Source organism: Protopterus annectens, chromosome 3.part1 (genome assembly GCF_019279795.1).
Source record: "Protopterus annectens isolate FY-2018-M chromosome 3.part1, PAN1.0, whole genome shotgun sequence".
In the NCBI taxonomy this organism is placed as follows: Eukaryota; Metazoa; Chordata; order Ceratodontiformes; family Protopteridae; genus Protopterus; species Protopterus annectens.
The window spans coordinates 404,509,268-404,534,587 of record NC_056732.1 but is presented as its reverse complement, the minus strand read 5'-3'; the positions used below and the strand labels follow the sequence as shown (position 1 = coordinate 404,534,587).

The following is a 25,320-nucleotide window of genomic DNA, read 5'->3' as shown; positions in this document are numbered from 1 at the left end:
CACTGCCAAGTACCTCCTAAAGTGCCCTCTTGCAGACAGTGCCACTGTCACCACCTCTACGGACGGCTTATAAATTCTTAACCACTACCACCATACTTCCTGCTGACAAAGACAGCAAGACCATGGAACAGCTGGGTAAGAAAATTTACACCTCTGCTACCTTGGCCTTTAGGGCCACAAATTACCAGGCTCATATGGCCAAATACGCCCTATCCCTCCTGGAAGAAGCCTCCAAGGAGTTGGCTGATGCACCAGAATGTGCCAAAGCTTCACTGTCTTCTATTCTGGCCCTCACCTCCCAGGTTACCAGGCACTCCATAAAGTGCAGTTATGATACTGCTGAAGCCTCAGCTAGGTCAGCAGCATCAGCTTCTGGCTTTGCCTGCGAGCCACTTCCTGATGACTTTTGGGCAAAGCTTATTGATGCACCCCTGAACAATTCAGCCTTGTTTAGTACAAAAGTGGCTGATCTCTTTAAGTCACTCCAGCAAAAAGGAAACGAAATTCGGGACTTGAAACACCTGCTTGTTTCTCCCATATCAAAATTTTAAAGAAACTACCCAGCTAAAACTCTGTTCATAAGAAAGCATTCTCAACCTGCAGCTCCTCCTAGAACTAGAAAACCTACCAGGAAGCCTCCCCCTCCAGCTAGAACATCACCTTCCTCTAGTCAGAGGCCGCCCTTTCAAAATAGGGCAAGAAGCGTTTGACCACCTGCCTACCTTGCCTACGCCACCCCCTTCCTCACTACCTCTGTCAGCTTGCCTCTTTCACTCCCTCCCTGTGTGGACTCGCATCACATCAGACAAATGGGTCCTGTCAGTCCTTCAAAATGATTACTTCATGACCTAGACAACCCCTCAGAGCAAAACGCCATCCCAAATTCCCCAACACAACAGCTGTACTGCTGGCCCAGGACACCATCGCAAAAGGAAGAGGTTTCTACTCCAGGATTTTCCTGGTTCCCAGAAAAGATGGACCATGGAGACCAATACTAGACCTTTCCCATCTCAACTTATTCATGAAGGTCCAAACCTTCAGGATATTGGGCTTACCTACCCCTGTCCCCCCTCCTACCTCCACAAGGGTTCATGGCCACCTTAGATATAAAGGATGCTTATGTACACATCCCCATAAAGCCCACATTCAGTAACTACCTTAGGTTCATGGTGGGCCCTTCTCACTTTCAGTTTTCTGCTTTACCCTTTGGGCTTTCCACTGCTCCCAGGGTTTTCACCAAATATTTGGCTTCAGTGATCTCTTACTACAGGACAAAAGGAATCCAAGTATTCCCTTTCCTGGATGACCTGCTAATTCAGGCAGGCAACAAGGAGACCCTCCTGCTACACACACACCTTGTAGTGTCCCTCTTACAGTCGTTAGTGTTCCAGCTATATTTCCAAAATTCCACCTGGAACCTACACAAGACATTGTGTTCCTGGGGTGCAGAGTCCGCATGGGCCATCAAAGGGTGGAGGGCTGTGGCCAAACAAAGACTCACAAACTAGAGCACATCGATGTTCGGGAGATGAGGGCAATTCTTCTGGCTCTTCGGCCCTTCTTACCTTACCACCAGCAATGCCTTTTGAAGATTTTGATAGACAACACTACATTCCTGTGGTGTCTCAACAAACAGGGAAGGACCAAGTCATACCTACTTTGCAGACTAGCCCTTCTTGTATGGGCACTAACCATCTCACAGGGAGTGACTCTGCAGGCGGCCTACTTCCCCTCTCTCCACAACTCCCAGATAGAGTACCTGAGCAGAACTATCTCAAACAACCACAAATGGGTACTTCATAGAGATGTCTTCCTGGATCTGGTCCACCGGTGGGGTACACCTAAGTAGACCTGTTTGCGTCATCCATCAACAGGCAACTTCCTGGCTTTTGCGCCAGGATACCACATCTGCAGGCACTGGTAACAGATGCCTTCTCAATCTCCTAGAAGGGGAAATATCAATATACATTACCCCCTTCCCACTCATTCAGAAGGTCCTGCTGAAAATCCAGCAGAGCATACCAAAAATCCTGGTGACTCCTTACTGGCCAAGACAGCAGTGATTCCCCCTTCTTCTACAGTTGTCCAAGGGCAATCACCAGAAATTACCCCCCCCCCCCCCCGAGTGAAACTTCTCACACAGCACAAGGGATCCTAGATACACCCACAGTGGCAGGCACTGCACCTCACCCTGTGGTTGAAAGGATTCTGATCCCCTTCAGCTACCTTTACAAAGAGGACATACTCAATGTCCTGCAAAAGGCAAGGAAACCCAATACAAGAAAAATCTTACCTTTCAAAGTGGAAACGTTTCTCTCTCTGGTGTCACAAGACAGTTGGACCCACTTGCAAGTGACCCATCTAGTCTTGTCTTACCTGTGTGAGTTACTGCAGGCAAGTTTGACTTATTCTTCCATTAAAGCTCACTTATAAGTTCATAGGTAGGTACTAGGCTATTGGCTCTAGGGCCTTTATAAGCCTAGCCGAAAAGGAACCCTGGCTTTTGCCACCCAAGAAAATTATTTTCCTGTGCCCCTGTCGAGCATAGCCATAGAGGTGATCCTTGGGATGAATTTCCTATTACCCATCCAGTCATCAAGATTTTTCTTGGAGTGCTAATGAGGAGCTTTTTTTGATATAGGTAGGTAGTTTGTTCCAGAATATGGGAAGTCTCTGGGACAGGAATTTATCCCTCCAGCATGTTCTGTTTATTGTGGTGACAAGGTTTAGGTCCCTATAGCGTCTAGCTCTGAGGGATTGGGATTTCTTTAAGTGGAGCATGTGCAGCAGCTCTGGGTTTGATATAGCTTTGTATGTTAGGCAGAGATCGCCTCTGAGTAGGCGATATGCAACGGAGTAAAGTTGGTGTTTTTTGAGACGGTCTGCGTAGGGCATCTGTTTGAGGCCAGTAATCCTCTTTGTGAGGTATTTCTGCGGCCTTTCCAGTTGTCGATGTCTTGTGAGGTACATACCAAAAGGGGCATTGTACTCTATAATGGGTCTAATGAGTGATGAGTAGAGGGAAACAATGACCTTTCTTTTCCTGGATGAGAAACCTTTTAAGATGAGGTGTGCCATGTAGAAGGATTTCCTGACTACTGTGGCGATGTAATTATCAGACTATTGTCCATCTGTGTCCCAAGGTCTCTTATCACACTTTCGGTGTTAAGTAGACTACCATCTATGTGGTAGCTGATGGGTACAGAGTTTTTACCAAGGGGGATGACAATGCACTTTTTGGCATTGAGCTTGAGGCCATGGCTTTGACACCAGGCATCTATCTCAGTGAGAGACCCTTTTGTAGGGTGTCCACATCGTTAGGAATTTCAATTATGGCTCCTAGTTTGCAGTCATCTGCACTTCTGAAAAGTAGATACCAAACAGGAGAAGGACCCAGGACTGAACCCTGTGGTACTGCACTTGTCACTGGCCTGAAGTCGAATTTGGAGTCTGCTACTTTCAGAGTGTGGGTTCTGTCAGTGAGCCAGTTGGCAACCCATCTTGTGACATAGGTATTTATACCTAGTTTAGTGCGTTTATCTATATTTCCAGAGTAGGGGATGGTATCAAAAGCCTTGGCGAGATCTAGATAGGCTGTGTGAACCACCTTACCCTCGTCTACGGTTTTGGTGACTGCTTCAAAGGAGTCTTTCATGTTTAAGAGACATGGCCTGCCTTTTACAAACCCGAACTGGGTGGAGTCCAGAGTTTGGAGAGTACCAATGTCTTTGTTTATAAATTCCATTATGATACATTCCATGGCCTTGCAGACCAGGCTTGTTAGGCTAATGGGGCAGTAGTTCCCAGGGTCTGTAGTTGCTCCCCCTTTGTGGAGTGGGATAACCGTCGCTGTGCGCCATTCAGTGGGCACAAAGCCTGAGGTGAGGCTATGATTGAACATGGTGCTTAGGTGGGGTGCCAGTTTATTCTGTAGTTAGTGTAGAACACAACCTGGGATTTTGTCAGTTCCAATGGATGCTGTGTTCTTGGCTTTGGAGAGTGTGGTTTTTACCTGTGCAGCCGTGATAACAGGAACTTTGCATTCTTCCAATATAGACATAGGCCCTTTAGGGGGTGAGAGGGGGGTAAAGTTAGCACTGAACCTATCTGCCAGGATGTTGGCAATATCAGTTGGTTCTGTATATTTGGTGCCATTGTGCTGTAACTCTGATCACATCTGAGTGTTGCCATTTAGATTCTTGACATATCTGTAGAACGCTTTGTGATTGTCTTTAGAATCAGTGGTGATTTTGTTTTCATAACTAGCTTTGGAGGATTTTATGAGGGATCTAAGCTTCTTACTGAGGCTGAACAGGGAGTTCCTCCAATCATGGGATTTTACTCTTTTTTGCAACCGTTTCTTTTTTCTGTTGTAGAGTTTGTTTATGGCAGGTGACCACCAGATTTGCTTCTTTTTTTGGAGGATAGCATCTTGGTTCTGTTAGGGATAGCACGATCCATGCACTTGTGTAAGTGCTTATAAAGTGCATTTGTATAGGATTCAGCAGTCGTACCTCTATTGTCCGTCTGCATGGGTGTCATGAAGTTTGCCACAGAAGCATGACATTGGCTTTGGAGACATTTTTTACAGTGGCTTCCCTAATGGGGGGTGGAGGCAGAATGTGGATGTGTAGGGTGATTAGCTTGTGGTTGAATCTGACCAATGAGGAATTGACCTCTGGTGTGGAACATCGGTTGCCCATGTTGGTAATGACCAGGTCTAGGATATTGCTGCCCCTGGTGGGGGTGTGGATAAGCTGATCCAAGGCACTGGGATTTATGAATTCCCGAGAACGTTGAGCAAAAGAGTTGGTACATGAGTAGTTTTCCCAGTTAATGGTGGGGTAGTTGAAATCGCCCATTATTAGGGTGTTGGGTTGTACCCTAATATTTTCCAGTGTATCAAGAAATGAGTGGGAATCCAGGGGCATGGTGGGGGGGGGGGGATCTGTAGCAAGTTACAATTTGGATTGCGGTCTTGCCCAGAGTTAGTTGCACTTGGATAATCTCGGATGCATTATGCTGAGCAACTAGCCTAGAGGTGTCGATATCATTAATGAATGTGGACACCCCTCCACCTTTATTGTTTCGGTCTGAGGGCTGGTGCGTGCAGTCGTCACTTTTGTGGTCCACATTCCCTGAGCTACGTCAGACATCCCATGCACCATTTGGGGACTGAAAACTTTTGCATACTGGCTTGGATGTACATGAAGCAAGAGGAGTGAACCCAATTGTGGAAAACTGTAGCATAGAAGAGAAGGACATCTATCGTTATGTAAGATTTTATGCAACTTTTCTTCCAGGAAAACCCCCAGAGGAATTGTTGAGGAACCTGCACTTGGCCATTGCCATCCTACAATGTCTATGATTCACTATCAACTTCAAAAAATCTGCCATTGTACCATCTCAAGATCTTGTCTTTTCTGGAGTGCAGACTCCAAACAGACAAAATGATTGTCTCTGCCTCCTCAAAAGGCTCAGGCGCTCTGTCAGACCTTCTTAGAAATCCTTCCGCTACACCAGTTGTCAGAAAGCCAATTTCTCTGAATCCTAGGAATGATGGTCTCCACCATCCCAATGCTACCCCTGGCAAGGCTCCACAAGTTGGTGTGGACTCAACATGCCCACCCAGTGGAATTTCCAATCCCACTCGTTCCTTGCTTAAAGAAAGAGCTCCTGTGGTGATTACACCAGATGTTCTTTGTGTTTCACTGTTGCAGTCATTACATTTGGGTAATCCTGCTGGCAGGTTGCCCTCAGCCGGCTTGAATTCCAAAGTCTTGGGTCCTGCATCGGTTGCTGTCGCCCCTTCCCTGACGTCAGGGATATAAAAGAAGCAGCCAACGCCATTTTCTTCAGTCTTTCTTGCCGCGCGGTGCCCGAAGCAGAAGCAGTTTGCAAGTGCCGGTCGGCCGACTCCTGAGATTTTCGTGTTTGAGTTTCAGATCCGAAGTCTTCAATAAAGCTAAGTACCCCATTGGGGAAACTTTCTTTCTTGCTCCAGACCGATGTCAGAAACAATTAATAATTGTATTTCTTGTGGTAAGCAAATACCTCATAAGGATTTTCATTCTTACTGTATTTCTTGCCTAGGCCCTGATCACAACGTTACTGGTTGTCGATTTTGTGCTAGATTTTAACCAACGCACTATTAAGCGTCTGTATGATTTTGCTTTAAACTTTTTTGGACGCCAGTTTAATTATCCTGAAATGTCGTCGGATAGCCATCCGACTACCGGAGTTTACAAAAAACGCAAAGAAAAGGATAGAGAAAAACAACCGAGGCCCAAAACTGACAACAAAGCTTCTCCTAAGCCAGTCGCCGGTTCTCAGTGAGGCACTTTCGCAGCCCCTGATACCCGCTACTTTAGAGTCGCAGGCCACTACTGACTTCCACGTGGAGTCGGCCATGCCACTGGATACTCAAGGTATTGGAGCCTCGGATGCTAATCCCACAGATGGGTCCAGAGCCGCTGAGCAGGTACCAGCTTCTGAGGGTGTATTCAGAACTAAACAACTTTACATTAAAACGACTTCAGCTTCAAAGGCAAAGACTAAAGCACCTTCTAAAGCAAGGAAGCAAACTCAAGAGCCATGTGGACAGGCCTCTATGCTCAAAAAACAGATGCTGAAAATGGCCGAAGACTTGATTACCTTGATCAGGGGTTCCCATCCCCCTCCTGATAAGAGGCCTAGGCAAGACACTGACTATGAATCTTCAGATCAGGTTTCTATTTCGTCTGATTCCTCTTCTGATCAGGAATATTCTCTTCCTCCCTATGAGGATTCTGATGCTAATGCTGAAGAATCTATACCTTCAGCATCTCCCCCTGAGGACTATTCCTTTGGGGAAACCTTGCATACCCTGAGGGAGCATTTCCACTGGGAGAGCCAAGATTTTTCAGAATCTAAAAAGTGGCTCAGGGATTTTTTTTACTACCTCCACCTGTTAGACATTGTAGATGTGTTTTCGGAGTCTAGTCTTGACCCGTGACTCCTTACCCTACTCCTGTTAAGCCTGACAGATATTGCAGGGTTCCTGACTCTCACAAATTTCTTTTTAAAAACCGTGCTGCTGACCCAGAAACTATTTCACAAGGTCCAAAGGGAGTTAAGGCTTCCATGGCAAAAAAAACAACCTCCTCTGACAGTGATTCAAGGGCACTGGATAGATGTGGAAAGAAGGTTTACACATCTGCAACTTTGGCTATAAGGGCCTTAAACTGTCAATTTCATATGCTTAAGTATCAGCAACATGTCATGGGATTACTTAAACAGAAAATGTTGGTAAATTCTGAATGTGCAGAAAACAAGGAAATGCAGGATTTATTGTATGCAGCAGAACAAGTTGGAAAACATACTTTGCAATGTGGTTTTGATTCTTTGGAGGCCTCCTGCAGGGCCGCAGTTACGGGTTCTGTAATTAGGAGGCATGCTTGGTTAAAGGAACAAAATCTGCCTGATCATGTTAAAGTTAAATTACTAGCTGCACCTTTACAGCATGATACTTTGGTGTTGAGGCAGAAGAGGTGTTAAAGAAAATGAAGGACAAAGCTTAATCTATGCAAACTGTCAAAGATTTTTTACAAGTACAGCCACCGAGGTTTAGTAGACACTGGCCTACAAAGAATTGGTCCTTTCCTTTGTCAGACAGACCTCAAAGGGGCAGATCCAGACGCCATAGGGGCAGATCCCAGGCGCAAGGTTCTTACAGGCCCAAGCAATGGGGTGCTTCTACCTCCAAAGCCAGAGAAGATAGATCACAAACATACAGAAAACAGTCTCAATGACTTCCCCCTGCCTGCACCAAGCACTTATCTTCTGGCGGCACCCTTAGGGGGAAAATTAGCACTTTTTGCTCAAAATTGGCACATCATAACCCAGGGCAAGTGGATTCTAAACATAGTGTCACAAGGCTACAAGTTCCATTTCCGTACTCTGCCAAAGGCAAACGGCTGGCCAGATCTGCCAAAAAATCAATGGGCCGAGGCACAAAAACAATTCTCATCCCTCATGGACATGGGGGCCATTCAACAAGTACCAGAGCAAGAGCAGGGACAAGGATTTTACTCAAGACTGTTCTTTGTACCCAGAAAGGACAAGGCCTGGAGGCCTATACTGGACCTATCTATTCTGAACACTTTCCTGGATATTCCAAAATTCAAAATGTTGACTTTGCAGAAGCTTCTGCTCATGCTGGGCAAGAATGCTTGGCCTGTTAGACCTAAAAGAGGCATACCTGCATGTTCCAATCAGACAATCATGCAGAAGATACCCAAGATTCAAGGCAGGTTCAATGCATTACCAATTCTCTGCACTGTTCTTTGGCTTATCTACTGCGCCCAGGGTCTTTACAAAGTGCTTGGCACCAGTAATTGCATTCTGCAGACAGAGGAATACAAATATATCCTTACTTGGACGACTGTCTCATTCAAGCAGAGAACAAGGACATTCTTCAACATCTGGCGTTTGTGAAAAGACTTCTAACATGCCTAGGGTACACCGTCAGCAAAAATAAATCAAAACTAGTACCCTCACAAGAGATTACATTCCTGGGTGCAAGCTTGAATACAACTGCCCAGATGGCTTATCTCACGCCAGACAAAGACAACTGACTACCTTTTTCAAAATGTTGGCAGCAAAGGCCCATTTATCTGCAAGATAAATTCTGCAGGCTTTGGGCTTCGTGGCATCCTGCATCCTACTAATTCCATATGCAAGACTGCATATGAGGAAACTTCAATGGTACCTAAAAGGTGTTTGGACTCAACAGTGCCACAGCCTGGAAACAGTCATTACTCTCATTCCCTGCCGGCAACAGGAGTTTCGATGGTGGGCAAAGGCTTGTCACCAGAACAGGGGACAGCCATTCACATTACCTCCAGCCAGGCAGACACTAACAACAGATGCATCAGACTAGGCCTGGGGAGCACACATGGCAGGAAGATGCATTCAGGACACATGGTCCTCAAACCAAATGCATCTACATATCAATCAAAAAGAGATGTTAACTGTTCAAAATGCCCTGACAGCCTTCAAGGACCTACTTCTTCCAGGACAACTACTGATAAAGACAGACAACACCATGGTCATGTGGTATATAAACAAGCAGGGGGTATACATTCTTACCCCCTTTGCAGACTAGCCATGACCTTGTGGGACACAGCTTTGACTTACCAAGTACATCTGCAGGCACAATTCCTCCCGGGAAAGGAAAATACTCTGGCAGACGAACTAAGCAGAAAACTCATGGATGTCCACGAGTGGAAGGTGGATCCACAAGTCTTCAGCATGATAACAAGGAAATGGGGATGCCCGGACCTAGATCTATTTGCCTCCCCTCTCAATTACCAACTAAAAAGATTCTGCACAAGGCCTTATCACAGACAAGCATGGAAAGTGGACGCCCTATCTTTCAGCTGGAAAAACCTAACAGTATATGCCTTTCCTCCACCTCCTCTCCTCCCTAAGGTGCTCCTAAAGGTCAGACAGGAGAAGCCAAGGGTGATACTGATTGCCCCAGATTGGCCATGCCAGTACTGGTATCCAATAATAAGGAACTTATCTCTATACCCAGCTTGACCTTACCTCAAATACCTCGACTACTGTCCCAGCAAAACAATCAGATCATGCACAGCCAACTCAGGACATTAAACTTGGCAGCATGGCGGATAATGTAGTCATACAAAAAAACACCTCTCAGTAAAGCTGTGATGGATGTCATTCTGGAAGCCAGAAGGCCTAGTACTAGAAAGTCTTATACTGGAAAATGGAAGAGATTCTGTGCCTGGAACCAGGCACAAGGAACAGATACAGCGGTACCAAATATTCCTCAGAATTTGCAATACTTAATTGAGATGCTGGACAAAGGCCTATCTTTTTCATCGATTAAAATTCATGCCCCTGCCATTTCGGCTCATTACAATACAGAGCCACCACTTTTTTCTCATCCTTTATTAAGGCAGTAACTCAGAGGTGCCGAAAATTTAAGGCCCCCAAGGAGATTGCCAATACCTGCATTGGGACCTCAACTATGTCTGGGAAAAGCTCACCCTACCTCCTTTTGAGCCAGCTGCTACTGCTGATAAGAAGTTTTTATCTTGGAAAACAGCTCTGCTCTTAGCAATTACTTCTGCAAGACGAGTTTCAGAGCTACAGGCTCTCATGGCTGTGGAACTTTGCATCATTTTTCATCCAGACAGGGTCTCCCTGAGGACAAACCCACATTTATGCCTAAAGTAGTGTCCAGTGTCACGCTTAAGCCATCCATCTGCCTACCTTTTACCCAAATCCACAGAACAAGGGGGAGAGAATTTTGCATTCTTTGGACATACACAGCTTAGATTCTACTTGAACAGAACCAAAGCTTACAGGAAGACAGAGCAATTACTAGTGACATATGCTGCAGGATCACAAGGAAAGCCCATCACAAAGCAGACTGGTTCTAAGTGGTTAGGCCACTGCATTCATTTCTGCTACTTACACCATGGCAAGCCAGTGCCTAAGGGCATTAGACCTTATTCCACCAGAGCTACAGCCACCTCAGCAGCCTTTCTCAGGGGAGTACCAACCAGAGACATTTTAGAGGCGGCTACTTGGAGTTCAGTGCACACCTTTACAAAGCATTATCATCTGCCACTCTACTCTAAATCCAGGGCAGGCTTTGCCACTGCAGTTCTGCATGGCCTCATAGCCGCTCCTACTGCTGTCTTGTTCCAGCCTCCCAACCGTAACTTTGGGACTCTACCCAAATGTAATGACTGCAACAGTGAAACACGAAGAACATAGTACAGTTGTGTACACTTACCATAAATGTAGATGTTCGGGTGTATTCACTGTTGCAGTCCAGGTTACCCACCCGCCTCCCCCCTTTTTTCTTTTGGATTTTATCTTTCCTTCTCTGACTTGGACTACCTGTGTGGTGTATTTGCTTATAGATGAAGGTAAAATTTATATTGGTGTATTTATATAAAGTTTGGCTAACCTTTTTGGGGGCACCTGACATCTGGGGCAAGAAAAACTGAAGAAAATGATGTTGGCTGCTTCTTTTATATCCCTGACGACTTGACGTCAGGGAAGCATGACAATAGCCGACGCAGGACCCAAGACTTTGGAATTCAGGCCGGCTGAGGGCAACCTGCCAGCAGGATTACCCAAATGTAATGACTGTAACAGTGAATACACTCGAACATCTACATTTATGGTAAGTGTACACAACTGTACTCTTCTCTGTTGCAGTCATTACATTTGGGGAATCTGCTGGCAGGTTGCCTTCAGTCGGCCTGATTAACAGAGTCTTGGGTACTGCGTCGGTTGCTGTCCCTTTTTCCATGATGTTAGGAGTATGGAACATGCAGCCGACACCATTACTTCAGTCTTTCTTGCCGAGCGGTGCTCGAAGCAGAAGCAGTTCGCAAGTGCCGGGCGGCAGACTTCTGAAATTTTTGTTTTCGAGTTTCAGAACCAAAGTCTTCAACTAAAAGCTAAGTACCCCATTGGGGAAACTTTTTCTTGCTCCTTACCGATGTCAGTAAAAGTTAATAATTGCATTACTTGTGGGAAGCAATTACCTCATAAGGTTTTTCATTTGTACTGTATTCCTTGCCTAAGCCCTGACCACAATGTACCTTGCTGTCGGTTTTGTGCTAAATTTAATCAACGCACGATTAAACGTCTGTGTGTTTTTGCTTCTAAATATTTTGGCTCAAGATTTAATTATCCAGAAATGTCGTCAGTTAGCAATCCGACTACCGGAATACCTAAAAAACGCAAAGACAGACCGTCAAGGTCCAAAACTCATGACGATGCTTCTCCTAAGCCAATTGCCAGTTCGCCGGTACTGAGTGAGGCAGCCCCTGATACCCACTACTTCTGATTCACAGGCCTCTACTGAGACCCATTCAGAATCCGGTATGCCGCAAGATACCTCAATTATGGAACCCGCAGATGTCTCTACCTTAAATGGGTCTGAAGCCGATATGCAGGCACCAGCTTCTGAGGGTGTTTTCAGGCCTACAGATTTGCATATTTGACCGACGCCATCTTCAAAACTAAGGCTAAAATCTAAATCTATGTCTAAAAAAATTATGCCTGGGCTACATGTGCAGGCCCCTATGCCTAAAAAACAAATTATCAAAATGGCTGAAGATTTAATTACTCTGATCAGGGGTAGCCAACCCCCTCCTCCTAAGAGGCCTAGGCAAGACATTGATTATGAATATTCTGAACAGGATTCTTTTTCTTCTGATTCTTCTAATGAACAGGATTTGTTTATTCCTACTTATGAGGACTCTGATGCAGAAGATTCCATTCCTTCTGCTTCTCTCCCTGAGGATTTTTCTTTTGGGGAAACTTTACATACCTTAAGGGAACATTTCCACTGGTCAGGATTTCTCTGAATCTAAAAAGAGACTTGGGGATTTTCTTCTTCCTCCTCAGCATAGGCCTTTGGCTATATCTCCTGTTCTAGACATTGTTGATGATGTTTTTATAGAGTCTAGTATGGCTCCTGATTCTCTGCCCATGATGTCCTTCAAGAATGCAACTGCAGTCATAACATATGGGTTGTCCTGCCTCAGGCAGCCCTCGGTCGGCCGAATTCCAAAGTCTGGGTCCGGCGTCGGCTGGTGTCGCCTCCTCTCCGACGTCACAACGGCTGGAGTATAAAGGCATCGGCCGACACCATCTTCTTCAGTCTTTCTTGCCGCGCGGTGCCCGAAGCAGAAGCAGTTCGCAAGTGCCAGTCGGTCAGCTCCTGTGTTTTCAGTACCGAAGTCATCTAAAAGCTAAGTACCCCGTTGGGGAACATTTATTCTTCCCTCAGCCGATGTCAGAACAAATTGAGAAAGTTAATAATTGTTTGTCTTGTGGTAAACAAATACCTCATAAGGACTTCCATTCTCTCTGCCTTCCTTGCCTGGGCCCAGACCACGACGTCTCGGCCTGTGCTTGCTTTAATAAGCGTACTCTCAGGCGCCGGGCAGAATTCGCCGAGGACTTTTTCGGTGAATCTTTTGCGTATATCATGCCGTCGGATCAACCGACAACCCAATCTGCTAAAAACCGCAAGGACCGGGACCGACATCCTCGGCCCGCGTCCACTACCGATGCTACTCCTAAATCCTCTGCTAGCGCTCCGGTCCCTTCGGAAGTGGTAAATCAACCGCTCCAGGCCGACGACACAGCGTTAACACGTCCTTCGGTCTCGGAGATCTCTCCGGTGCCGGTTGTTGATTTTCCTCCGGAAACCGAAGTTCTGGATCTACCCGACACCATTCCTGTGGACAAGGTAACACCTGCACGTGGGACTGCTAGGCCTCCTGTATCCATGTCCATCAAGGACTTTGCACGTGCTAAAGCCGCCAGTCAGGCCAAGGCCCATCCTAAACCTGCCCAGGCCCCTTCATCTGATAAGCAGATTATGTCTCTGGCTGCAGATCTTATTTCCCTTATCAGGGGGTCTCAGCCTCACCCGGACAAGTGTTCTCAGCCACCTGCAGAGAAAAGGCCTAGAACTGAGCAGGCGGACGACCTCTCCTCGGATGAAGCCTCTGGGGATTCTGAGCATTCTGATACCCAAGAAGAACCCTTCCAGGCCTACGAGGACTCTGATGCTGAGGAATCAATTCCCTCTGCCTCCCCTCCAGAGGATTTCTTATTTGGTGAAGTCCTGCATTCCATGAGGGAACATTTTCAATGGCAGGGTCAGGAATTCTCTGACTCCAGGAAAAGGCTTCGTACTTTCCTCAAGCTTCCCCAGCACAGACCTTTGACTATCCCTCCAGTTATGGATGTTTTAGATGATGTTTTCTCTGACTCCAGCACCAACCCTGATTCTCTTCCTCCTGCTCCTGTCAAGCCGGACAGATATTATAGGGTCCCTGACACTCACAAGCACCTTTTTAAGGCTCACTCTGTGGATCTAGAAACTATTTCACAGGGCCCCAAGTGAGTGGCTTCCTCCTCTGCCAAAAACCCACTGCCAGCTGACAGAGAAGCAAGGTCCCTGGAGAGATGGGGTAAAAAAGTATATACCTCTACTACCCTAGCCATGAGGTCTCTTAACTGCCTTTTTCACATGTTTCAGTACCAAGATTTTCTCCTGGATGATTTACAGAAAAGGTTAGCCTCTCCTGAGCCTTTTGATAAAAAGGCACTGCAGGATCATATTCATAACACTCAGCAGGTTAATAACCATTTTATGCAGTGTGGTTATGATGCACTGGAAGCTTCATGTAGGGCAGCTATGGCTGGGGCTGTGATACGTAGACATGCTTGGTTGAAGGATCAGTCTTTGCCTGACCGTGTTAAAGTAAAGTTACTGGATGCACCTTTGGAAAAACAAAAGCTTTTTGGTGCTACTGCACAAGATGTATTGAAATCCATAGAGGAAAAAGCAAAGTCAGTACAGACAGTCAAGGATTTCCTTCAGGTTCAGCCACCCAGATTCAGCAGAAACTGGCCCTCCAAGAATTGGTCCTTCCCCGGCTCTGACAAGTTTCAAAGGGGAAAAAGCAGACGTGCCCGAGGTAGAGGGCAATACCGAGGATCTTACAGGGGCCGCCAATGGCAACCTCCAAATCAAAGAAGTGGCACAGACAGTTCAGCTGCGCCACAAGGACAATCACAATGACTTGACTTTCGTACCGCCTACAAAGGTTCAAAGAGAAGCACCTTTGGACGGAAAATTAGCCTTATTCTCACAAAACTGGCATATCTTAACCAAGGACAATTGGATTCTGGATTTGATAGACAAAGGTTACAGATTCCACTTCCACACATTACCAATAAGACAAGGCATGCCAAACCTGCCACATCATCAAAGGGCAGAGGCACTCACTCAAGTTTCCAAGCTATTAAGTATAAAAGCAATAGAAAGGGTTCCTCCTCAGGAGCAAGGCCAGGGATTTTATTCAAGACTGTTCCTTGTTCCAAGAAAAGAAAACAAATGGAGACCCATACTGGACTTGTCAACTCTAAACACTTTCCTCATTGTGTCAAAGTTCAAAATGCTGACGTTGCAGCAACTTCTTCCCATGTTGGGCAAGGGGTCTTGGCTGGTCACTCTGGACCTCAAGGAGGCATACTTGCATGTCCCAATCAGACAAAGCTGCAGAAGATACCTCAGATTTCTTGCAGGGACAGAGCATTATCAATTCTCAGCATTGCCGTTTGGCTTATCTACTGCGCCCAGAGTGTTCACGAAATGCCTGGCATCAGTAGTGGCACACTGCAGACTGCAGGGGATTCAAATATACCCCTACTTGGACGACTGCCTCATACAAGCAGACAACAAACAAACCTTAAAAGGGAATTTGGACCATGTCATGCATCTACTGCAGGCCTTGGGATACACAGTCAACATTCAGAAGTCAAACTTACTACCATCCCAACAAATTATATTCCTAGGAGCCAAACTGGACACGGAAAACCAAATGGCCTTACCTCACAGAGGAAAAACAGCAGCATTTACCAGAGTACTTCAAAGGCCTAGCAAAGCTTTTCCCAGCTGACTGCAAGGAAAATCCTGCAGGCCCTGGGTTTCATGGCATCTTGCATCCTTCTGATACCTTTGGCAAGACTTCATATGAGAAAGCTGCAATGGTATTTAAAAAACTTATGGTCTCAACACAACAACAGCCTAGAGGACATAATCCCACTTATTCCATGTCTACAGAAGGAATTTCTATGGTGGGCTCAAGCCAGTCAACTAAACAAAGGCATGTCTTTCAACAGACCTCAAGCAAGACCATATGATAACAACAGACGCCTCAGACCATGGATGGGGGGCGCACATGGAGGGCAGATGCATTCAAGGTCTTTGGACGCCAAAGGAAAGACATCTGCACATAAACCAAAAGGAGATGTTGGCAGTGTGATACATGCCATCGAGACTTTCGAAAAATCACTAAAACAAGGACATTTGCTAATAAGGACAGACAACACCACTGTCATGTGGTACATAAACAAGCAGGGAGGCACTCATTCTTATCCCCTCTGCAGACTAACAATGCTTCTCTGGGAAAAATCCCTGAGCCTGAAGATACATTTACAATCCCAGTTTGTACCAGGCAAGGACAATGTACTGGCAGACAATCTGAGCAGAAATTTCATGGATCCACACGAATGGATGCTGCACCCTCACATTTTCTCTCAACTGACAAGGACATTGGGAAGACCGGATGTAGATCTTTTTGCTTCCCACTTAAATCATCACCTGGAAAAGTTCTGCACAAGGACTCACCACCCTCTAGCTTGGAAAACGGATGCTCTCTCCTTCAGCTGGAATTCTCTAAAAATGTATGCATTCCCTCCCCTGCCTCTGCTGACCAAGGTGATACTGAAGATCAAAGCAGAACAACCAACAGGCATCTTGATAGCTCCAGACTGGCCAAGGCAACACTGGTACCCATTGCTATTGACCATAATTCGGACCAAACCATGGCCTCTGACCCTATGGCCCCTGCTCCTAACTCAACACAATTACAGGACTGTACATCAAGACCTGAAGACATTGCATCTGACAGCCTGGAGGCTACCATGACTTCATCACCTAACTCTCTTTCCAAATCTGTTCAAGAGATCTTGCAGGAAGCACGCAGACCTTCCACCAGAAAAACCTATTCAGCCAAGTGGAAGAGATTCAGCATCTGGAATGCCAACAGGGGTCAGGACACAGCATTACTGAGTATACCTCAGATATTAGAATACTTTGCAGAACTATTTCATACTGGACTCTCATACTCCTCAATAAAGATTCATGCCTCAGCAATCTCAGCAAAATACAACTGTGACCCTCCAGTGTTTTCGCATCCTCTGCTAAGACAGTTTCTAAGAGGGATAAAGAATATCAAACCTCCCAGAAAACAGCCAGTACCTGCATGGGACCTCAACTACGTGTTGGAAAAACTAACTCTTCCCCCATTTGAGCCAGCAGCAATGAATGGAGTTGTACTGCAGGCCGTAATTTCATTATGGCTAGTGTGGATACATTCTTTTTGCTTTGCACATCTGTGGCTAATGTGTTTTTTTGTAGTTTGTTTTATTATAGGAAATAATTTCAACTTTATATATGTGCAGTTAAGTAGCTGAGAGTGAGGGTAATGGTTAGAAAAATATATCTGACTTAGGAAATGTGTGTATAAACACCATATGAGCAACAGGTACTGAACTGTCACATTAGATTGCAAGTTTGATGCTTTATCATAGCTGCACAGCCTTCTTTTTTTACAGGGTGATGATTCAATTAAGTTGGAGTTTGATGATGAACTTGGTGTAACTGTTGGAGAAGGTGGTGGAGACGATACCATGAATTCTCAAGAATCTAAAGTTATTATTACTCCTCGACCCAAAAAAGAGAAGAGGGAATCAGGTAGGATTCTTCAAAAATGTGCTGTATTCTTTATGGAAGGTGTTTGTTTGACTGGTGTATTAAAGTATTAATAATGTCAACTTTTCTCTCTTTTTTTTTTTTTTTCCCTTTTGAAAATGTGGATGTTCTTCGTGTTTCACTGTTGCAGTCATCACATTTGGGTTATCTTCTTGCAGGTAGCACTCAATCAGCCTGATTATCAAAAGTCTTGGGTCCTGCGACAGTTGATGTCTCATCTTCCATGATGTCAGGTAGTCAGGAGTATAAAGCATGCAGCCGACCCCATTACATCAGTCTTTCTTGCCGTGCAGTGCCCGAAGCAGAAGCAGTTCGCAAGTGCTGGTCAGCCGACTCCTGAAGTTTTCGTTTTCAAGTTTCAGATCCAAAGTCTTCATCTAAGCTAAGTACCTCGTTGGGAATCCTTTTTCTTGCTTTAAACCAATGTCAGTAAAAGTTAACAATTGTATATCTTGTGGAAAGCAAATACCTCAAAGATTTTAATTCGTACTGCATTCCTTGCTTAGGCCCAGACCACGACGTACCTCGCTGACGGTTTTTGCCTTATTCAAACCTCGAACTATTCGTCGTCTGTTCATTTTCACATCTAAATATTTTGGTACTCGGTTCAATTATCCATAAATGGCTTCGGGTAAGCCACCTGACTACCGACATTCCAAAAAAACGTAATGATTAAGACAGAGACAGACTGCATAGGTCCAAAGCTGCAGATGATGCTTCTCCTAAGCTAGTCACCAGTTCACCGGTATTCAGTGATGCGCTTTCGCATCCCCAGATACCCGCTACTTCTGATTTGCAGGCCTCTACCGAGACCCATTCAGAGTCCGGTATGCCGCGAGATGCTTTGACTGTGGAACCTGCGGATGTCTCTACCTTGGATGGGTCCGGAGCCGCTGTGCAGGCACTGGTTTCTGAGGGTGTATTCAGGCCTACTGCCTTGCTTATTAAACCAACGCCATCTTCTTCTTCAAGGCCTAAAACTTTATCCATGCCTAGAAAACCGGCGCCTAGACCGCATGGTCAGGCCCCTTTGCCTAAAAAACAAATTATAAGAATGGCTGAAGACCTTATTACTCTAATCAGGGGAAGCCACCCTTCTCCCTCTAAGAGACCTACAACTGATTTTCCTTCTGCTTCTTGTGATCAGGATTCTGAAATTTCTGTTTTCTCTGATGACCAGGAGCTGCCCTTATCTACCTATGAGGATTCTGATGCAGAGGACTCCATTCCCTCTGCTTCCCCTCCAGAGGATTTCTCTTTTGATGAAACCTTGCATACTTTTAGGGAGCATTTCTGCTGGGAAAGCCAGGATTACTCTGACTCCAGAAAGAGGCTTAGGGAATTCTTACTACCTCAACAGAGGCCTTTAGCTATCCCTCCTGTATTGGACATTGTAGATGCCTTCTCAGAATCTAGCCTGGACCCTGACACTTTACCTCCAGCTCCCAGAAAACCTGACCAGTATTACAGGGTACCTGACTCTCCCAAGTTTCTCTTTAACAATCCAACTGCGAATCCTGAGACCATTTCACAGGGACCCAAAGGCATTAAGGCTGCTACTGCCAACAACCCTACCCCCTCTGATAGAGATTCCAGGGCCCTGGATAGATGGGGGTAAGAAGGTATACATTTCTGCAACTTTGGCCATTAGGGCCTTAAACTGCCAGTTTCTTATGTTAAAGTATCAGTAGCATATTATTGGATTGCTTAAACAGAAAATGATGTTGATTCCTGATGGTGCTGAAAATAAAGAATTGCAGGATTTAATGCATTCTGCTGAACAAGTTGGAAAACATACTTTTCAGTGTTGTTTTGATTCATTAGAGGCATCTTGCAGGGCTGCTGTCACTGGGTCTGTACTTAGAAGGCATGCTTTGCTTAAGGAGCAATCCTTGCCAGATCATGGTAAAGCTAAATTACTAGATGCTCCCTTAAACCAAGACCACCTGTTTGGCAACAAAGCAGAAGAAATACTTGAAAAGATGGGGGGAAAAGCTAAATCTATGCAAACTGTTAAAGATTTCCTGTAAGTACTGCCTCCCACATTTAGTAGGCATTGGCCTTCTAAGAACTGGTCCTTTCCTGCCTCTTCCAGGCCTTCTCAGTCCAAACCCAGAACCAGCAGAACACCCAGGCTTCAGTCCCAAGGTACTCACAGGCCTAAGCAGTGGGGGCTCCCACTTCCAAAGCTGGGAGTAGTAAAACACCCCCTATGGTAAACTGTCACAGTGACTTAACTTTAAAGCTTCCAAGTCCTGCTCAACTGACTGTTCCTTTAGGGGGAAAAATAGCCCTGCATGTAAAAAACTGGGAACTCATTACCCAAGACAAATGGGTTTTAAATATAGTTTCCCAAGGATACAGATTCTATTTCCACTCCTTACCAACCCTAAACGGTTGGCCAGCCCTACCCCAAATCAGTCAGTGGGCAGAGGCTCAAAAGCAAGTTCTTTCTCTCTTCTAAGCATCAAGGCTATTCAACCTGTCCCAAAAGAAGAATGGGACAAGGTTTCTACTCAAGACTTTCTCTGGTACACAGAAAAGACCATTCCTGGCATCCTATCCTGGACCTGTCTATCCTAAACACTTTTTTGATAATCCCAAAATTCAGAATGCTAACTCTTCATCAGCTGCTTCCCATGCTAGGCAAAAATGCCTGGTTGGCAACACTGAATTTAAAGGAAGCCTACCTGCACATCCCAATAAGGGAATCTTGCAGAAGTTGCCTATGCTTCAGAGCAGTCTACATGTACTATCAGTTCTCTGCACTGCCCTTTGGCTTATCTACTGCGCCCAGGGTATTCACAAAATGCCTAGCTCCAGTCATTGCATTTTGCAGGCAAAGCAATATTCAGATATACACATACCTGGACGATTGTCTAATTCAGGCAGAAAGCCTATTAAATCATCTGGCATCTGTAAAGAAATTACTAACTTCTCTTGGGTACACCATAAACGAAAACAGATCACATCTAGTACCCTGCCAACAAATTATATTCCTGGGAGCAAGCTTGAATACAACTTCCCATATGGCGTACCTCACGCCAGAGAAACAAGTTCATTTGACAGCCTACTTCATACTACTGGCCACAATGACCCAGCTATCTGTAAGGAAAATACTGCAAACCCTGGGGTTCATGGCCTCTTGCATTCTACTATTTCCATATGCAAGACTGCATATGAAGAAACTACAATGGTATCTACAAAGCCTATGGTGTCAACATTCTAAGGACCTAGAATCAATTATTCTTATCATACCTTGTCTAAAGCTAGAGTTCCTTTGATTGGTAGAGGCCTGCCACCAAAACAAAGGACTGCTTTTCACTCTACCCCCTGCCGCCCAAACCCTAACAATGGACGCATCAGACTGTGTATGGGGGGCTCACTTGGCAGGGCAGTGCATTCAGAGCAAATGGAACCCGAGTCAAATGCACCTGCATAACAATCAAAAAGAAGTGTTAGCTGTACAGAATGCTCTGACAGCGTTCAAGGACCCCATTCCTCTAGGACAATTATTGATAAAGACAGGCAACACCATGGTCATGTGGTACATAAACAAGCAGGGGGGAACCCATTCATACCCTCTCTGCAGACTAGCCATTGCTCTATGGAACACAGCCTTGAGCTACCAAGTGCACATAGAAGCTGAATTCCTGCCAGGCAAGCTAAATACACTGGCAGGTGACCTAAGCAGAAATCACATGGACCCACATGAGTGGAAACTGGAACCAAAGATATTCAACATGTTGAGAAACAAATGGAGGAGCCCAGAGATGGACTTGTTTGCCTACCCTCAGAACTATAATTTGGACAAATTCTGCATTAAGGACTCCCTACAGACAAGTGTGGAAAGTGGATGCCCTGTCCTTCACCTGGAAAAACCTATCAGATGTTCTTCATGTTTCACTGTTGCAGTCATTACATTTGGGTTATGTGCTTACAGGTAGCACTCAGTCGACCTGATTAACAAAGTCTTGGGTCCTGCCTCGGTTGCTGTCCCTTTTTCCATGACGTCAGGTCACCAGGGGTATAAAACATGCAGCCAACGCCATTACATCAGTCTTTCTTGCCGTGCGGTGCCCGAAGCAGAAGCAGTTCGCAAGTGCCAGTCGACCGACTCCTGAAATTTTCATTTTTGAGTTTCAGAACCGAAGTCTTCATCTAAAACTAAGTACCCCATTGGGGAAACTTTTTCTTGCTCCTTCCGATGTCAGTAAAAGTTAATAATTGCATTACTTGTGGAAAGCAAATATCTCATAAAGATTTTAATTCGTACTGTACTCCTTGCCTAGGCCCTGACCACTACGTACCTTGCTGTCGGTTTTGTCCTTTATTTAATCAGCGCACTCTCCGTCGTCGGTATACTTTCGCCTCTAAATATTTCGGTTCTCGGTTTAATTATCTAGAAATGTCGTTGTTTAGCCATCCGACTACCGGGATTCCAAAAAAACACAAAGATAAAGACAGAGACAGGCCACCAAGGTCCAAAACTGCCGACGACGTTTCTCCTAAGCCAGTCGCCAGTTCGCTGGTACTCAGTGAGGCGCTTTCGCAGCCCTTGATACCCGCTACTTCTGATTCGCAGGCCTCTACTGAGATCCATTCAAAGTCCGGTATGCCGCGAGGTGCTTCAACTATGGAACCCGCATATGTCTCTACCGTGGATGAGTCCGGAGCCACTGTGCAGGCACTGGCTTCTGAGGGTGTATTCAGGCCTACGGACTTGCATATTAAATCGACTCCTTCTTCACTTTGGCCTAAATCTTGAACCATGCTTAAAAAAACGACGCCCAGGCCACATGCTCAGGCCTGTTCCTAAAAAACAAATAAGAATGGCTGAAGATCTAATAACTCTAATCAGGGGTAGCCAACCCCCCTTTCTAAGATCCCTAGGACTGAAGTTGTTTATGAATCTTCTGACCAGGATTCTCTTTTTTCTAATTCTTTTGATTATCTGGATTTGCCCTTATCTACTTATGAGGATTCTGATGCAGAGGACTCCATTCCTTCTGCTTCTTCTCCAGAGGATTTTTCTTTTGGGGAAACCTTACATACTCGTAAGGGAGCATTTCCACTGGGAAAGCCAGGATTTTTTTGATTCACAAAAGAGGCTTAGGAATTTCTTACTCCTACCTCAGCATAGGCCTTTAGCTATTCCTCCTATACTAGACATTGTTGCGTTTTCGGAATCTAGGTTGGCCCCTGATTCCTTGCCTCCTGCTCCCAGAAAACCTTACAGATATTACAGGGTCCCTGAGTCACACAAGTTCCTTTTTAAAAATCCTATTGCGGGTCCAGAAAGTATTTCACAGGGGCCCAAGGGCATTAAGGATTCTACTGCTAAAAATCCTACCCCTTATAGAGACTTCAGGGTGCTGGATAGATGGGGTAAGAAGGTTTGCACTTCTGCAGACTAGCCATGGCATTGTGGAACACTGCCTTGAGCTACCAAGTGCACCTACAAGTTCAATACCTGCCCGGAAAATTAAATACACTGGCAGACAGACTAATCAGAAACCTCATGGACCCACATGAGTGGAAACTGGAACCAAGGATTTTCAACATGTTGACGAGCAAATGGGGAAGCCCAGATATAGACCTGTTTGCCTCTCCCCAGAACTACCAATTGGACAAATTTTGCACAAGTCGACTCCCCCACAAACAAGCCTGGAAAGTGGATGCTCTGTCCTTCAGCTGGAAAAAACTTTCAGTCTATGCCTTCCCTCCTGCTCTCCAAATTATTAATAAACATCAAGCAGGACAAACCAAGGATGATTTTGATTGCTCCAGACTGGCCACGCCAACACTGGTACCCCCTCCTGTGCAGTGTGTCACGGTTATCCCCACGGTACCAGTCTCAGACTCCTTCCCTGTTTTCTCAGCAGGAGAACCAGATTCTGCACCCTCAGCTTCTAACACTGAACCTTGCAGCCTGGCTAATTGCATAATCTTTCCTTTACCATCCCTCAGTAAACCTGTGATGGATATTATTTTAGAGGCAAGGAGGCCTAGTACTAGAAAATCTTATACTGAAAAATGGAAAAAGATTCTGTGCCTGGAACCAATCTCAAGGGATGAGCACAGCAGCGTCCAATTTACCTCAGATTTTACAATACTTAACTGAGATACTTCACAAGGGCCTGTCTTTTTCCTTCGTTAAAATCCATGCCTCAGCCATTTCAGCTCATTATAACATAGAACCTCCCCTCTTCTCTCATCCACTGCTCAAGCAGTTCCTCAGAGAGGCCAAAAATTTGAGACCACCCAGGAGAGCTCCAACCCCAGCCTGGGACCTTAACTTTGTTTTGGAGAAACTCACTCTACCTCTTTTCAAGCCAGCTGCTACTCCAGACTTAAAATTTATTTCTTGGAAAGCGGCTTTCCTTTTAGCAATCACTTCAGCTAGAAGGGTATCTGAATTACAGGCCCTTATGGCAGTGGAGCCTTTCATCATCTTGCATGTGGACACGGTGTCGCTCAGAACCAATCCATCCTTCATGCCCAAGGTGGTATCCAGTGTGGCTCATAATCAGTCCATTCATTTGCCAACCTTCTTTCCCAATCCACATAAAGGGGAATGGATACTGTATTCCTTAGATGTGCACAGACAACTTAGATTCTACTTAGACAGGACTAAACCTCAAAGGAAATCTGAACTGCTGCTGGTGGCATTTGCTGCAGGGGCAGATGGGAAGGCTATTTCAAAACAAACTATTTCTAAATGGATAGGCCATTGCATTCATTTCTGCTATAAGCACCATGGAAAACCTATCCCCCCAGGGGATCAGACCTCACTCCACCAGGGCTGCATCTACTTCTACAGCCTTTCTCAGAGGTGTCCCTACCAAGGAGATCCTAGATGCTGCTGCCTGGAGTTCTGTACATACTTTCAAGCATTATCATTTGCTAATTTTCTCTAAATCCAGAGCTGGCTTTGCCACTGCAATCTTGCAGGGCCTTATAGCTGGTCCTAATGCTATCTAAATTCCTCCTCCCAACCATAGCTTTGGGAATCTACTCAAATGTAATGACTGCAGCAGTGCAACACGAAGAACATAGTACAGTTGTTTACACTTACCATAAATATAGATGTTCGAGTGTATTCACTGTTGCAGTCCTGGTTACCTTCCCTCCAGCCCCCTAACTTCTTTTGGCTATACCTCTATTTTCCTTTACTATGCTTAAATGCTTTTTTGGTGTATTTGCTTTTTTTTTTTTGGAGGTATATCTTTGTACTTTTATACTTAATTGCTTCCCATTAGGGGGCGCCTGACATCTGGGGCAATAAAAACTGATGTAATGGCATCTGCATGTTTTATACCCCTGACAACCTGACGTCATGGAAGAAGGGACAGCAACCGATGCAGGACCCAAGACTTTGTTAATCAGGCCGACTGAGGGCTACCTGCAAGCAGATAACCCAAATTTAATGACTGCAACAGTGAATAACACTCTAACATCTGCATTTATGGTAAGTGTACATAACTGTAATTTTATGCCTTTCCCCCTCTGCCTCTCCCTCTCCAAAGTGCTACTAAACATCAAACAGGACAAACGAAGGACAATACTGACTGCACCAGATTGGCCACGCCAACACTTGTTCCCCCTCTTGTGCAGTGTGTCACTGTTGCAACCATGGCACCTGCCTCAGACCCTTGCCCTGCTGTCCCAGCAGGAGGGCCAGATTCTGCACCCACAGCTTCAAACCCTGAACCTTGCAGCCTGCCTAATTACCTGATCTCTCCATTACCATACCTCAGTAAACAAGTGATGGATGTCATTCTGGAGGCAAGGAGGCCTAGTACTAGAAAATCCTATGCTGAAAAATGGAAAAGATTCTGTTCCTGGAGCCAAACTCAGGGGATGGGCACAACAGTGCCCAATTTACCGCATATTCTTCAATTCTTAACTGAGATGCTTCACAAGGGCCT

The 25,320-nt window shown here is 45.4% G+C and overlaps 1 protein-coding gene across 1 annotated transcript in view; it reads left to right on the top strand.

The window, feature by feature from the left end:
• The window catches only part of TOP2B (DNA topoisomerase II beta), a gene marked incomplete in the record, with an annotated part of 2,991,925 nt that overhangs the window by 2,748,594 nt on the left and 218,011 nt on the right, over positions 1 to 25,320 (top strand). The window contains 1 exon segment of the mRNA XM_044066877.1: positions 17,233 to 17,371. Coding sequence (XP_043922812.1) covers positions 17,233 to 17,371 — 139 coding nt within the window.